Source organism: Athene noctua, chromosome 5 (genome assembly GCF_965140245.1).
Source record: "Athene noctua chromosome 5, bAthNoc1.hap1.1, whole genome shotgun sequence".
In the NCBI taxonomy this organism is placed as follows: Eukaryota; Metazoa; Chordata; class Aves; order Strigiformes; family Strigidae; genus Athene; species Athene noctua.
This window is the reverse complement of record NC_134041.1, coordinates 29,487,996-29,504,203: the sequence shown is the minus strand read 5'-3', so window position 1 is coordinate 29,504,203 and position 16,208 is coordinate 29,487,996. Positions and strand designations below refer to the sequence as shown.

General features: G+C 51.1%; 1 protein-coding gene across 1 annotated transcript; it reads left to right on the top strand.

The window, feature by feature from the left end:
• The first annotated feature begins 21 nt into the window (after nucleotides 1–21).
• VAMP4 (vesicle associated membrane protein 4) lies at nucleotides 22–13,007 on the top strand. Its single transcript, XM_074908253.1, has 8 exons — nucleotides 22–126; nucleotides 514–625; nucleotides 2,574–2,620; nucleotides 2,986–3,036; nucleotides 10,086–10,186; nucleotides 10,775–10,854; nucleotides 11,037–11,088; nucleotides 12,178–13,007. Exons 2-8 carry the CDS (start codon nucleotides 560–562, stop codon nucleotides 12,204–12,206), a joined length of 426 nt encoding a protein of 141 aa, XP_074764354.1. The 5' UTR covers nucleotides 22–126; nucleotides 514–559; the 3' UTR covers nucleotides 12,207–13,007.
• Nucleotides 13,008–16,208: the final 3,201 nt, after the last annotated feature.

Here is a 16,208-nt window from a genome sequence, read left to right as displayed (position 1 = left end):
CCGCCATCGATAGCTCGGTGCTCGGCGCGGCCGGCGGAGCGCCGCGCCGGTCGATGGGACAGCTGACTTACCGCCGCCGCTGCCGCACCGGCCATTTCCCGCCGGCCCGGCCCAGAGCGGAGCCCGGTGAGCGGGGTGGCGCCGGCAGTAGTGGGGTCTTGCGGGCGTGGGGGGCCTCTGTCTGGGCACCGGCTCCGCTTCCTGGCAGCCTCCGAGGCGGTGGAGGGCTGGGCCGGAACGGCGGGGCCGGGTGAAGGCGTGGGGGCCGGTCGCCGCCTGCCCTTGCGTGTCCCGTCCTCCACCCGCGGGGCCGTTGCATCCCCCAGTCCCGCGGCCGTTTCCCCCTTTCCCCCCACCCCTCCGGGCTCAGCGGTAGGGGCGCTCCGCGGCCCCGCCACCCGCCGGGCGCTCCCCCTGCTCTGCTAGGCCAGGGCGAGGGGCGGCCGGGGCGCCGCCGCGGTTCGGGCGCCGGGCAGCGAGGTGACCCGGCCCTTCCCTGCGCCTCCCCTCCAGGCTTCTCCTCAGGGGCCCGAAGCCACCTCTCCCGCCGGTAGAGACCATGCCTCCGAAATTCAAGCGGCACCTGAACGACGACGAGGTGACGGGCTCAGTGAAGAGCGAGCGGGTGAGTGCCGGTGGGGCGCAGGACCAGCCTGTCCCTCCAGTGCCGGTGGCCGCAACGGTGCCATAGCAGGCTGTTACTTACACAGGGGTGCCTGGGGTAAGGTGCCCATGGTGGGCAGGTGGGTGTTAAACACACCTTGGGGACCCCAAGGCCCCTGGCTTTGCCTTGTGCCATTAGTTGCCAGGCCAGTGTATGGTAAGTTACAGCTCCCTTTACCCGAGGGGCTCCTGTCACCATCTTCAGCCATGGGGCCTGGGAGCCGTATCGCTCTTGATAGCGACATTTAGTTAGTGAAGAGACTGTCCGTGCAGCAGACCTCATCTGTGTATTTTAAAGCAACCCTCATTAGGAGACACGGCTGTTCTGAGAACCTGTTCCAGTTCCTTTTGGTCATGAGATCCCAGCCTGCTTCAATCTCTCCACAGAACTTGGCCTGAGCACGTCACGGCTCTCTTCCCCACGCAGCTGTCTGAAGGGCTCTTGTGAGAGCCTTGCACTTTACAGCTGCATTTTGTCCTTGTCACCAAGGTCCCTTGATGTTTCAGGCTTTGAATACAGATCAAAATAGTGCAGTTCTGGACAAGTGGATTTAACCTCATATGTTTATTCTGGGTCATAGTGTGCTAAAACCAAGTTTAGACTGTAGTCTAAAATGTTGCTACAGTTCATGATAGCTGTCAGTGAGACGAGGATCCCATGTTGTCAAGAGCAGTTCGTTCATCCCTTGAAGGAGGCGATAGTTGAAACTATTGCATGGTCTTGTGGGTTGCTTACGTTGATTGAGCAAATGTGACAAGCATGGAATGTAGGTGAGCTTCAAAATAAGAGCACTGTGCTTGCAGGTGGGAGCCTGAATTTATGCACAGGGGAAGCAGCAGCAGCTGTTGGTACTGGAAGGACTGTCTGATGTGTTCCTAGGCCCACGTGTTTAGTGTGCCATTTCCTGCTCTTGATTATTTTTGACTAAGTAGATGTTACTGGGACCCCTCCACTTGACTGGACAATTCACGCTGCCCTGATGTGAGAAATGAACTCTAGTAACATACTTGTCCAAAACTTTCAGGCTTAAGTTGGGGTTGCTCTTAAAAATCAGCATTTGTGTCATCTGATGGGGTGTATTAGAACAGCAAATCTGAGCCCAGGAGGAGCCCTTTGGCACGAAGCAGAGGAGCTACCAAGCCACTCTGCTTTCCAGCCCAGCCTTAGCCTTTGCCTGAGTTGGGGGTTTGGAGGGGCTAACCCCTCTGGACATGCCGTGCAGGGAGCCCAGTGTGTTTCCTTGCAGTTGTCCTTCTTGCACCTGCTGCTATCAGATGGCTGGAGAAACCACGTCCTCCAAATCAGGAGTGGGTCTGACCTCCCGCGTTGGTGGGATGCCCCAGGGTGGCTGTAGGTGATGCTGATGTTTTCTGAGCAGCTGCTGTTGACCGAGTGCAGCGCTGGGATCGTCCCTCGAGCAGAGAGGGCCTGCCCTCCACAGCAGGCCTGTGCGGGGGCTCTGCCTGCTGCTTTCCAAGGCAGGGTTGACTGTGCTGATGTGCCAATTGCTTCTGCGTCACAGGGAGTTATGCTGATCCCTAGAATTGGGGTCTGAACCTGCACAGACAACTGGCCATTGCCACAAATCCAGTTTGGCTTGGTGGCAGAGGTGCGAGTTGTCTCCAGTTGGAGCTGCAGAGCTGTGCATCAGTCCGTGCTTTAGACAATTAGCAAATGCTGCCGAGGTGATAATAGCAGCACAGAGACATCCAGCTCAGCCCTTGGTCACAAGCAGAGAGAAACAGCACGACTCCAGACACCTGAAAAGTGCCGTCAATCCTCTCCAAAGGAGGGCTCGTGTGTAACCTGCAGTTGGAGGATGCTGGTTGCGTCCTAAGGGCTGGAAGTGTGTGTGTGAAATGGTAGTTGCTTACTGACGAGGTGGTTTGGTTTTCTTCTGTGTTTGCAGAGGAACCTGTTGGAGGAAGATTCAGACGAAGAGGAAGACTTTTTCTTGTGAGTTTCTGAACAGGTGCTATAGGGAATGTGATGTCTTAACTGCCTACAGCTCCGAGACCATAAGTGTCAAATACCAAAAGCTGCTCCCTGCCACATAGGTGGGGGCTTGGGAATCAAAACCTTTGATTCCTTTGAGTTGATCTCCCAGAACCTTGGCACTGAGCATGAATTAAGACTCAGTAGGTGTGACCTTTATAAGAGTGGGGTGTCCCACATATCCTAAGACATGGGAGGGGCTCATGGGAGGTATGAGAACAATCCTCTGTCCACAAGGCATTGCTTCTCTCTTGCATATCTTCTAAGTCTTTTAAAAACATGTTTTCAGTGTATCTCCATCTGATTGTTCTCTTTTCTGCTTGCAGGAGAGGGCCTTCTGGACCAAGATTTGGACCCAGGAATGACAAGATCAGGCAGTAAGTTGTTTGTTCCTCAGTGTCACAGAGAAAATATTTTATTCTGGCATTGTGAGCTCCTGCTGCTGTTTTAACAGAGTATTTCTATGTAGTTCTGAATATGGACATGGCTTGGGCTTCCATTCTTGTAATTGACATTTCCTACCCTACGTGCCCACAGCTCAGGGAAGTCTCAAATTTGATTTAAGGTATCAAGAAACTGTGTGTTAACAGAGGCAAAGGGATAGGATTGTATCACAGTAGCTTAGTGGAGTTTCTAAAGCCCTTGCTGTATTCTGGTAGTGACCTGTTCTCTGCTTTTATGAGGCTCTTTTTCTAGAGCATTAATTCTCAGTTTCATCCTTCACTAGCACTATTTTTTATTGTTTCATTGCTTTTTTTCTTCATCATGTAACTTGCTTCTCAGTGTTTCAAGAAAGCAAGTGGTTGGGAACATACCAGGACCATCTTTTCTGGGCAGTGGCTGGTCCTCTGGCCTCCTCCAGATAAAAACCTGATGAGCAGTGACTCAGTGGGTCAAAGCATCTGGAAAACAGGAAATCATTACAGCTGGAGAAGGATTACTGAGTGTATTAGGGCAAGAAGGAAGGAGTGAACACTCTGGATCCTTCTCCCATCGAGTCATTTCCTGGATGATGCTTGTTCTGAGCTCCAGTTTGTCCTGTCCTTTCCTATGAGGGATGTCATGGTGGTATTTAATGGAAAGCAGGGGGGGATATTTACAGACCACTGTTTTGTGTTGCACTGTTTCCTTTGCTGAGCTCCATGGAGCCGGAACAGAGATCTGTGCAGGGACTGATGACCGGGTGGTATTCAGACTAGGTTGTCTTGTGTGCAGCCTGAGTGTTGCTCATCATTAGGGATTTTTTTCATGCCGGGAAGAAGCCAGTGCAGCTATGAGATGACTCATTGCCAACGTCAGTGTTAGCAGTGCTTGCTTGTGTGCTTGCTTGCCATGTTACCTTGAGGGGTGAAGTGCACTTGAGTTACACAAGAGGAGGCGGGTCAGTCACTGCGCCCTGAGTTTTCAGGGGATCTCTGCTCTCTCCAGGGTGTGAGGATGCTGTTGGTAGAGGCGCACTGGTCCTTGGAGTTGAGCCAGTGTGGATAAAGCCTCCCTTCTAGGGCAGGGTCAGGCTGTTCTGGAGTGAATGAGAAGGATGAGAATTGGTTTTATGAGTGGAGTCCCACCCCAGTAAAAAGGTGGAGATGGGGTGATGTCTATCCCTTTGTACTCCTCTGCTGGAAAGGAATTACAGGAATGCCTTCTCTGGTGGTGGGGAAAAACAGGAGCTCTTCTGTTCCCACTGTCTTGACCAGGCAGAATGGAGCAGGGCTTAGGTAGAGGATAGCACTGCAGCTGTGAAGGGGAAGAAAAATGAAAACAGAATTCACCCAGGAGCTGGTGGGTTCATAGGTGTGATGGGACTAATGCCCAATACACATGAGGCTTGCCTGTTGCCAGAGATTGCCTGCCTACTGGACCTGGTACGGAATATGTCCCTTCGGGTAGCGAGAGGCTACATCCAGCTAGTACCTAGAGCATCTATTATAAAATAGTATCTATTTTCTGCTCTCATCAATGTTGATTGCTTTGTTTAATAAGCACTTGCAGTATGCAGTCATCACTTCTTGTCATGGAGCTTGTTACTAAGTTTCTGATCAGACTGGCCCTTGTGCTGGATGGCTTGATGCCTGGTCTCGTAATTATGCAGTTCACTCTGGTTTCAGCAGAGGAGGAGAAGAGGGTTTGGATTGCTGCTGAAACACTACAAGGAAAAGACATTTTAAGGAAGAATTCAAGCATTTGGAGAGCTGAGGCATAGCTGACCAAAGCTAGAGAGACTGTAGTTGTATGGGGCTGGAGGAATAAGATGTGAAGATAGGTGTAAAAGGAAACTGGATGGAGAATTGGGTAAGAGGAAAAAGTGATGGGATTATGGGAGCAAAGGTGCAGAACACATTGAATGTGAGGGGCGAGACTGGAAACTTTTCCTAGTTGTCGTTGGCAGCAAAGGGGCTTGGGTCAGGCTGGAGAGTTTGGCAGCAGAGATCTCAAGGCTGGCTCAGCTGCAGAAAGAGATGGTGGCGAATACTGCAAACCTTGTAGGGGAAACAGGTGAGTTAGAGCCAGCAATAGTGGCAGGAGGAAGTGTCAGAGTCCCATCCATGCTGTGTTTTGTCCTGAGGTGTCTGGAAGTTCAGACTATGTTGTTCTAACAGCTGCTCGGTTGGTGTGGACACTGCATGGGGTCCTTTAGGCTCCCTCTGAGACCTCCCCATGGGATGGGTTGAAGCTGAAAGTAGCTTTTAACAGGCTTTTATCCTTTTCCCCAAAGTTACGAAGAACAGGTAAGGGAGAAGTGATCTCTTTTCTCTGTTTTTGCTTCCAGCCTTTGTCCTGAATGTGTGTTGTCAGAGTTCTTAGTGCCTCTTCGGGGGAAGGTGGGATGTTCATCTTCCACCAGGGTTTCTTTTATTTAGAAAAGGATCCTCTCATCACAGGTCATCTTTTCAAAAATGCTACTAAAATTGCCCCCTTTTCTGTGCTGCCTGACTTCCTGCACCGCTGATGTTTCTGCTTTCAGGTGACTGTGCTGCTGCATTCAGGCTCCTGCTCGTGCTGGTGATGAGGCTCAGCATGCTGCTGTGGCTCCTCAGGAGCCAGGTCTCAGTCCCTGTGATTCTCCCATTGTGCTGCTGAGGGTGGCCCCATCATCCCCAGTACTGGGGCTCGGCCCCAGTGGCTCTGTCTCGCTGCAAGCCTCAAGTTACGTCCCAAAGAGGGGGAGGGTTTGGGGAATGGTTTGAAGGCAAGAGTTGACAGCAGCTTCCCAGGGCCTGGCTGCTGATGGCCGGCAGTTGTTTGAGCAGTGGACCCCAGCCATAGTCCCGGCTTTCATTTGAATGTGATACAGAGACTGTGTTGTCAGGCATCATTGTTGGGTATAATCCTTTCAAGGACTCAGAGGCTTCAGGGAGGCATAGACTGCTGTCTTCCTCACAGCTGGGATGAAGCAGCAACCTAAAACCAGGGATTTGTGACAGTTCAGCGTTGATGCCCCGTTGTTGAGTACAGCAGCCGGTCAGCCCCTCTTCAGAGAGCCGTGCCTCAGGGAGCACTGTTCTCTGCTGGCCTGCCTTTGCACCGTCCATCTGGCTTGATTCTCCATCCTATTCCCTCTTCCTTGAGGTACTGCCACAATGAGGGGTGTTTGGGTGTAATTTACACCAAAATACATGGCACTATTAATATTGCTGGGGTAGAAAATAGAAGTGTGTCATTCTGGCTGTAAACAGCCAGCTTGGAGACAAGAAGTAGCCTTGAGCAGCACACCCCATGGTGTGTGCACGGCCTGTTTACGGTGTCTGAAGAATGCAGCACTGTTGCTAGCCCAACACCGTGACCAGCCCAGGGAGTTTTTCAGTAGCTGACCTGGTGCAGCCAAAATGGAAAGGCTTATTCCTTCTACTCTGGACAAAGCACAAGAAGAGAGGAATCTAAACCAAGCTAAGCGCCATTGGGTCTCCTGTTGTTGCTTTGGTGGTGTACACTTGCTGTCCTTGTTGAAAGCATCGTATTTGCAGTAATTGGTAAGAAGGAGGGTCATGGGAGACATAATTTAGGCTTTTGTCTTACTCCCTTTCCCTGGCAGGTATTTATTCTACTTTATTTCTCTTGGAAATCTGGCAGGAGTGAAGCACATGAAATGAATGTGTCACAAGCCAATAGCTCCCTAACAGGAAATACGCTTCATATTAGAGGATTCATCCTCTCTTGCCAAATAAAACAAGAAAATATTTTCTTCTTGATGTGACTTGAGTTTCCAGCCTCAAGCATGCCAAACTAGTGGGAATTTTTGAATTTGTTCTGAAACTTCAGGGCTAATACATAGGCTGGGCATCTTTTAGCCCCCTCATGGAGATGCAGCTCTTGTTTCTGCTCTCTCCCGCCCATCACTGCTACAGAGACTGGCTTAAGGTCTGGTTAAAGCACTGTGTGGAGATAAGTTTCATTCCCTGGCTTGGTCTCTTCATTCCTGTTTTTTCTTCAGGGTTCTCTTTTGCATCAGATACCAAAAGGTATTGGGGTGCTGAAATGTCTGTGTTTCATGGGAGTTAAACACCTTGACATTTGTGAGAGTTTAAGCCTTCATTTTTCTGTGCCTCTGTTCTTTGTCTGTGAAATGTTTTGTTCTCCTGGGGACAGCTAACGGCATGCCCGGGCTCTGGGCAGGTAGCAGAGGCATGCAGCGTTTTGCCAGCAGCTCCACTGGAAAGAGGTGGAATGCTGAGATGCAGCTTGAGCAGTGGGGGGCTGTGCTCCATAGGTGTCTCCCAAATGCTGGTACACAGCAGAGCAGCCTGAAGTTACATACCTACCCACTCTGCCTCAAATGTTTTGGGGTGTCCTGGGACTGCAACAGCATCTCTCCAGGCTCTGACTTGTACTGGCGGGGATACAGGCGGCATTGCATTGCACTGCATATTCCTCAATGCATTGTAATCTTGCGTGCTCCTGCTCACTAATTTTACCAAGATATCTTAGTTACGAATCTGTTGTGGGAGGAAAGCTCTTTATTTTGAAACCAGTAAATGATTTTGGAAACATTTACATACTGCAGATATAGTCTTCTGCCTGTGGAACTGATGTTTAAGGCCTTAGAGTTTTTGCCAAGTTGGCTCATCTGGGATAGCAGATGTTTCTGCTTTTCCTCTCGCCCCAAGCTGTAGCAGCGTTGCTGGCAGCTCTGAGCTGGGACTTGTCTGTCATGCCAAGGTAAGGAACCCCCTCGCAGAGCATGCCTCCTCCTCACATCCTTACCCGCTGCCCCAGGGAAGGGCCACGGGGCTGTGCGTGTCCTTCGTGGGGTAGACACTTGGCTCCATAGGGTACCGCCACACATTCCCCAGGCAGCATCTGCCTGCACCCTCAGTGCCACTTCTGCTCTTTCCCAACAGTGGCAGCTCTGCCCCTCACTTCATACCTTGTAAAACAAATAGTGCATCAGAACAGGCGTTTATCTGTGCCTTTCCCCTCTAGATAAGAAACTCCTGGCAGGCGTCTGCCATCCATGTGGAAGGCAGGGGCTGCCACTGCACAGTGTAGATTCTGTTCCTGTGTACTCTGAGATGCAGCACAGGGAAAGCACATTCCTTTCTTACGGTGTCCTAAATAAAGCAAGTTTTTGTGTGCGCTGCTGGAGTCCAGAATGTGCCATACAAGGGCTGTTGAGTCAGAAATTGGCTTTAGGGGTGTTGCCTGGTGGTTCCATCTCTGGAAGCCTCAGTGCAGTGGTGCTGCAGAGCCTGACCTGTAGTACTAAGATGGGAAGCCCCTTCATATTCAAAGATCTGGGACTCTTTCTAGAGCTTTTTGGGGAGAAAAAAGCCTTTTCTTTTAATGACTTTCCTTGCTTGTTTTTGGAAGGATAAGTAAATATGAGCAAAGCATGTACTTTTCCATTGCAACCACTATTGCTTTTTGCAGCCTCTCCTCACCTCTGCGTCTCAGCACAAGCTGACAGGAGAAATAAGTCAATGTGAACCTATGCCTCTTATTAATTAATTAGAAGCATGGTGGCTAGGATGGAACCCTGTTCCTGGTTCTGCAGTGCCCCATTGAATGGCCTTGGCCAAGTTGCTCTGAGTCCCTCTTGGCCCTGGTTTCCCAGGCCGTGGTGGAGGATATGCTGTCCTTGTTGTACCAAGCACTCTGAGCTTAGGGGCTGGATGATGGCTCTCTTGAGTGGTGGAGTTGGGTCTGGTGCTGCTATAAAGACCTTATTTTGGCAAACAATGTCCTTGAGATGGCAGTGGGGAGGAGAGGGCTTTGCGTGGGTCTGAAGAAGATGACTTGGCTGGATAATCTGGGAAGCAGAATAGTGTGGGCGCTAAGCAGGTGCTAAAGATGAGGCGCTGGCAATCCTCCTTCCCCTTGGGGACACTGGTACTGTGCTATTAATAAGAGGTGCTTGTTTTTATAATGTGGAGAGCTGCTGAAATAGCCTATTTGTGCTGCATATTTAGTAAATGCTGGGTGCATTTTGGTATGTTTGAAGTGCTTAAATGTTTTTAATCAAGGCAACCTAGGCTGTCAAACCTAAGACTTACACAGAGCGAGTGGCCTGGAGCTATTTCTGTTTTGTTGCCCTGTGTGTAGCGTTGCCTCCAAGACATCGCTGTTGCCATTTACTTTCTGGGAACGGTATGTCTCAAACAATGTATTGTCTCCCTAGGGCCTCAAGAAATTTCTTATTTTTATCTCCAGGAAAATAGAAGTGTATTAGCTCCAAAATACAAACCAGAATGTAGCAGTATTTTTCCACCAGGAGAATTTTTCTCTCTTACCAATGTGGCTTTTTTTATGGAGTGAATAAATGCATTTATAATAACCCTGCGGCTGTGATTTAGGCTACTTTTCACTGAAGTGACTACCCACAGAGTTGCATAACTTATGAGAAGATGGATTATAATAACTTGGTTTAGTTCCTATCAGCCATTTCTTTACTGTCCTTTTGATGCCTCTGGCAGAGTGGGTTTCATTTAGCAACTCAATTCCCGGAGAGGGGAGTGCACCTTACTTTGATTTCACCCCAAGTTATTTAGCAGAGGTGTGGTGTGAGGTTCTATGTAATCTGGAAATATAAGGTGTGGGTTTTTTCGGTTGGGTTGGGGTTTTTTTCCCTTTGTGAGCTCTTCTGCAGCAGAGGTGCCCACTAACAGCAGTCAGTGCCTTTTCTTAGTGTATGTGAGTGTTAAAGGTGTTAACACAGGGTGCCCTGCTTCAGCTGACTTCCCAGTGCTCTCTCTGAATCCCTTGGGTATCCCTGCCCTTCCTGGGGTTGCCAGAGACCCACCCCAGGCCATGCTGTGCCTCTAGCTTTTTCTTTGTCCCATCAACCTGCCTCCACTGTTGTCCCCTTGGATTTTTGTCCGTGAGCTCTCAGATGCCGCCAGCCTGGGCAGCTCTGAGCGAGGACTGGCACTGCAATGCACAGCTGGTGGTGCTTGCTTCTGCTCCTCACACTGCCTTTGCTCTGCTCTAGTGTCCAGAACCAGGTGGACGAAGTCATGGATGTTATGCAGGAGAACATCACAAAGGTGATTGAAAGAGGCGAGCGGCTGGATGACCTGCAGGATAAATCAGGTGCGATGCTAAATGCAGCTCTGCTGGCCCATTCCCCACATCTCTTTCTTGTTGCTGGGCCAAGTTACCTGGTTTCAGTTCTAAAGTGCCTAATGACACACCTGGGCTTGTATTTCTGTCCTTCCTGGGAGTGGTGTTTCTTAAGCCTTGGGCTGCAGATCTGACTTTGTGCTGACATTCTCCTCTTTCCACCTCCACCTTCTGCTGCTCTGTGCAGAGGTGTTTTAGTTTGGAGGCATTTGGGTGCTGTGATCTAGTTGGTCCTTCAAGCAAAGGTAGATTGGTCTGTCTCCCAGCGGCCCTGAGTGTTTCAGTTGTCCACTCACTTGCTGGCCTGCAGAGCAAATTCCTGTCCTCAGAGGGCAGCCAGTACAAAGGGGGCTCAGTGGGACTCAGTGGGACAGCAGGTCTGTGTGCACTCTAGCGAAGGGCGTCATACTGGCATCTGCTGTGGCTTTGGTGAATCACGCTGTGGTTGGGTCATTTCCCCTAATGCCATTTATTGCTTAAAACTCAGTGGAGTTAGAATGAGTGGATGCTCTGACTGTGTGCACGCTGCTGAATCGCCTCCTTTCTTTCCTTCAATAGAAAGTTTATCAGACAACGCAACCGCTTTTAGCAACAGAGCCAAGCAGCTTCGGAGACAGATGTGGTGGCGAGGCTGCAAGGTGAGCAAGGATGGGAACAGGCAGGGTGGGTTTGTGGAGGCCCGGTTACCCCTGCTTCCCTGGGAGGGGATGGAGAAGCTCTGCTTTCTAGCTGAAAAGATGCTGGAAGCCAAAGGCCTTCTTTCAGGTAGAAACAGCTACACATGGCACTCGTGTAACACACCTCTGTGCTTCCCTTGCAGATGAAGGCGATCATAGCGCTGGTGGCAGTCATTCTCCTGCTTGTGATCATTGGTGAGTAGTTCCAGGTCACCCCAGCCATTTCTGGCATCGAAATATTCTTGGTGCTCCACACCATGAGTGACACTGTAGTGTTGTTGTCGCTGGGGTAGAGCACCTGACCTTCTTCCATTGGGCCCCACTCTGCCTTAAGCCGTCAGAAATGGTGCCCGTAGGCCGCTCCATGCTGCTCTTCTGCAAGGTTTAAACGCAGAGGAGCAGGCTCAAACCAAATCCTGCTGACCATGGCCAAAGAAAGCCAACATTGCCCTGCCCTGCCAATGTTATACCCATCCAGGGTTGGTACCAACTGATCCCGAGGTTGGTAGGAGTAGATGGAGGAGTTTCAGACTCCTCCCAATGTCTCCCAAAGGCCTCTCCACATACATCAACCAGATGGTGCGGTGGGTCTGATCCCTGCAAATTCTCCTCCCCAAAGCTGCCAGGCTGCTTAGTTTTCAGCAAGTAGCTGCTGTGGCTCTACTGTTGGTCCCTTCCCCTGCCCTCTGCCCTTTCTGCTCAGCCTGGAGCTCCCCAGAGTGGAGATACCGCTCATTTTCCTAGCAAATGGGTAACAACAACCAGAGCATGTTTCTTCCAGGCAGAAGCAGTAATTAATCCCCCTGCCTGCAGAATGAAGTGCTCCAGGGGTCCCAGCAGCCCAGCCTAGCAGTGCAGCTCTTCTGTTCCACTGGGTCCAGAGGGTTTTCCTCCCACTGACCATGGCCAAGGGCAGTTCTGTAACAGTCCTCGTTACTTTGGCAAAACCCTTGCGGCCTGTTGTCCTGCTGACACACAGCCTGCAGCAGGAGAGGCAGAGCTGGCAGCAGGGTGGGAGCACTGGAGAGAGAGAGAGAGAGAGAGAGACTGATGGAAAATCCCATCTGGTTTAATTTTGGGAAGCTGGAAAGAGATGAAGGTGACAGGAAATGTTGTCTAGTGTGTGTGGGGGCAGCAGATTGCATTAGCTTGAGCTTGGAAACACACTTTCCCTTGCAGCTGCTTGGTGTTTGTCACTACAGAAATGGGAGGGATCTCTCTGGCAGGGATTGATGTTGCATGCAAAGGTGCATGGCTGAGAGCTTGTTTCTTTGTGTTTTCCAGTACCCATAGTCCTGAAGTACCATACCTGACGGGGCAGCTGGAGGCTTCAGTGGAGCTGGCTCTGGGATAACCAAACTGCTGTGTAATTTAAGTGAGATATCTGTATATAGCTTTGAAGTTGTTTTTCTCTGAGTGAGGAGGCAGTGGCAAGTAGCCAGTCCTAACAGAGCGTTTTAAGAACTGCCAAATGACCCTTTTTTTGGTCTAGTACCTGCTCCTGCTGTCAGACTTTTTTTATAACAGAAGATTCAGTTCCCAAACCGCCTGTATTGTGGAATTCTGTGTCTCTGGTTTGGAGCTGGCTACTTGTCCCTTGCCACTACGGTTTATCTGTATATATGGTTGAGTTCTAATATTAATGATAATACCATCTGAATAGTTCCCCGCTGCCTGCTATGGAAGGCAGAGGGGACTCTGTCCTTTCATCAGAGCAAAGGAGGGGCAAAATGTCTGAAGAGAAACATACCATTATGTTACAGGGAACTGACCCTTCTGTGGAGAACTGCAAGGATGTTGTTTCTCTTTTGTTAAAAAAAAAAAAAAAGAGAAAAAAAGAAATAAGTAGATTCTACAATTCAGAAGACTTTCTGGTCCTGCCATGGGAATGCACAAGCTCAGTGTTTTAAGTATTGCTGCTTACAGCTGTGACTAAAGACATTCCAGTAAACCTATTTTTGACTGTACATCTGGAGTTCCTGCACATCTTCATAGTGTTCTGGAGGACATTCAGGGCTCTCTGCTGCAGGGATTCCCTAGGAAAGTTCTGTTTCAGTGTTTTCTTCACCAGAAGCAAGAAGTGTGCATAAATCCCAATGATATGAGAGACACAGCAGGAGAACAGCAACTGTCCTGAAACCAGTCCAGGGTGAACAAGTCTGCTTCATATTCAGAGCCCTTCACCTTGATGTGGTGGTTGTGGGCCTGAACGCCAGCCCATTTCGCTTCCCTGTGATCCAGTGTGCTGGGGGTTGTTGCCAGATGCACTGGGGTGCTCAGGGAGGTGTAGGGGCCCCAGTGCTGGACTAAACAGGAGCTGAGCTCCTCCTTCCATTGGTGGGACTGCTGCATGTTGGCGGTTTCCATGCTTGGTCATGGGTGTCAGTGGCATTTCTGTCTGCCTTTTCTTTTTGGGACCCTTATTCCTTCCAGCCCTGAGCTTGGGACTTCAGCTGAGCTGAGATCAGGCTCTCCTGGTTCTCCTTCTGCTGTCTCTTTTCTGATGGGAGAAGCATTGTCCTGTTTAGTGTGTGTCTGAAGTGATGTTGGAGAGGGGAAATGTGCCCCAGAGTATTCTCAGTGCTGTGTCCCAGCTTCCTCTTCTGAACCTGCCCCTAGGACCTTGTACAGGGTTTCCGCCTGACTGGTGGTGCTGCTCCATGCAGAGAAGGGGATTAAAAGTGAACACAGCAGGCTGGTAAGGGGTTGGATGTGATTACAAGCATCGCTTGCCCAGCTGGAGTATAAATAGGGCTTTTCACTTTTGTGGGCCCTGGTGTCTCCAGCTGGGAACCAGAAAGCCAAGCTGGGATTTTCCTCCTGAGGTACAGCCTGGTTTTAAGATCATGCACCCAGTGGAATGGACAAAAATTACCTTGCCTATGCCTTTGGCTACTCGCAAGGGAACAAGAGGGTGGACGAAGAGGGACTGTGTCTGTCTTCAGGGAGTCTGCTGGTCTCGCTGAGCTATCAGGTACCTTTTCCTGCCAGCTGGAAAGTGAGTTAATGGCACTGTGAGCCTGTGGAACAGCCGTGCTTGCCTGCTCAGGCTTGAATGCTAGGGCAGGCTTTACTCCTGCTGCTGGAGATTCCGGCCAGTACCTCTGGCTTTCTCTCCCAGCCCCATCTTGCCGCCACTGCTGCTGCTACCCACAAAGGACCTTGGTACCACAGCAGAGCATCAGGACTTCAGATCCCAGCTGGTGCCAGGTCTGAGCAGGAGAAGGTAGTTTTGCAGTTTCTTGCTAGAGGCAAAGCCTGGCTTTAAAGCTGCGTGCCTTGGAAAATGGATCCTGGTAGGATGAAGGCTTCACGACAACCCTACTGTATTTAAGAACTGCTTATAGCTGCTGAATTTGGGGGCTGCTGCTACGCCCTCCATAGCCCTGTCACTGCTGGGTTTGGCTGTTCCCCGTCAGCAGCGTGTTCTTAGGCAGAGTTTCCAGAGAGCAATGAACTCTCTTCAGTGCAGGCACCAGCGTACCACCCTGAGAAGTGCTGTTGTTACCACCATGCTGGCAGTGTGCTGCTTCGGACAGGCACAGATGCTTTGCCAGCTGACCCAGATCCGTTGAAAAATGAGGTGGCAAGGTTAGCACCACTGACCCTGGACTGTTTGTGTCTTGTGCCTGCCTCAGACTCATCCTTTGATATCAGCAGGACTGGACCAGGCCCACCCTAGGCAACCAAGCACAGGCAGCAGGCTCTTGCCCTGAGAAAGCTGGCTTTCCTCAACAGCTTTGCCAGAATGCTTTCACAGCATCTCCCAGGAGGTTGGAGTACAAATGGTTGTACTTAAGATACAGGGCAGGGAGAGCTGCCATGGCCAAAGCCTTCAGTGCATTTCCCTGGGTTGCCAGGATTAGGTGTTGATCAGTTTTAGGTTCAAGTCACTGAATGCTGGGGTCATCCTGACCACAGACCTCCTCAGAGGATCAGCTCTGGCTGTGAGAGGCACCACCAGCAGCAAATCAACAGTCCTAGTCAGTAACTTCACAGTAATAGAACTTATTGAGAAAATTTTTATAGATTTTTTTTTTTTTTCCTATGGACAAAAAGACCATTACAATATCTGGTCTCAGGTACATTATAAAGCAGTCATCCTTATCTTCCTTCAAGATACCATGGTCTCTATATTGCAGCCAGTGCTGTCCCACCCTAGACTGGTGACAGGGAGAGCTCTAGTGAGTGGAAAGGGTTGTTGTTTCCAGCAGTGTCTGCGTGCTTTGGGGTTGGTTTTCACCTGGGACATGTTATCAAGAAGATTTTACAACAAAAACAATTCATTCACCCAAGCATAGGGTCTGTTTTATCCATTCCCTCTTTGTCCAGAAGACAGGTCTCTTCATCAGCTGCTGATTTCCAAATGATGGCTTTTTTACAGGAACAGCATGTTTTGGCTGGAGTGGTGTGTTCCTGTTGCAGGGCTGGTTCCTCTTCCCAGGCTCCTGTGCAGCGAGACCCTGGGGTCCCCATGTCCCAGGGCATGGGGGCTGCAGGGATAGATGTCTGCAGCCCTGCCACAGGTGGGGAGAGGCCTCCCTACTCCCAGCCCTGGAAGCTGGCCAAACCAGAGGGAAAGAAGCACCCCCTGAAGAGTCCCTTTGTAAAACAGAAGCTTCTGGGGGATCAGGGTGTGAGGAGGAGGCCTGGGTACCACAGTGGGAGAGCTCCCAGGACCCTGCTGCTTCACAGCACACTGCTCCCTACCACCGTTTGTCTGGGGAGCCGTGGGCTTCACTGACCCTTTCCCTTAGGGCTCCACACCGGTGGATGGGCTCATCTCTTGATTCCCGAGTCCAGCCGTTTGTGCTGCAGCTGCCAGCTGGCCCTGCAACTACCTTCACCAAGATGGATCATTCCTCCGTAGGAAATCTGGTGTCAGAAAGTGCAAAGACGTGCCCAAGGTCGGGAAGTAAATAGCAGCAGCCGCTGGAGCACAATCCACTGCCTGATTCCCCCAACTACATGTGATTCTACTTTGGGAAAAGAGGGAGAGGGATCCTCCGGCCGCGGCTGCCAAACGCTGGGGAGGTAAACAGGGAGGCGGCCGGCGGAAAGAGGGCAGGGACAAGGCCGCCCCCGCCCCGCTGGAGGTGCCGGTGCCCGCTGTAGGCCGGGCCTCAGCCGGCGGGGAGCGGCGGCCGCGGGGCCTGAGGCGGTGAGGGGCGGGGGACGGGGCCCCGAGGGGTGGGCCCGGCCGCCATGGCGACCCGCGCTCCGCCCCCCCGCAGCTCTCGCGAAACTCTCCGGGATGCGCTCTCCTCCCGCGCATGCGCGCCGGCGAGGGGCAGGCACCCTCCCTCGGGGACCGG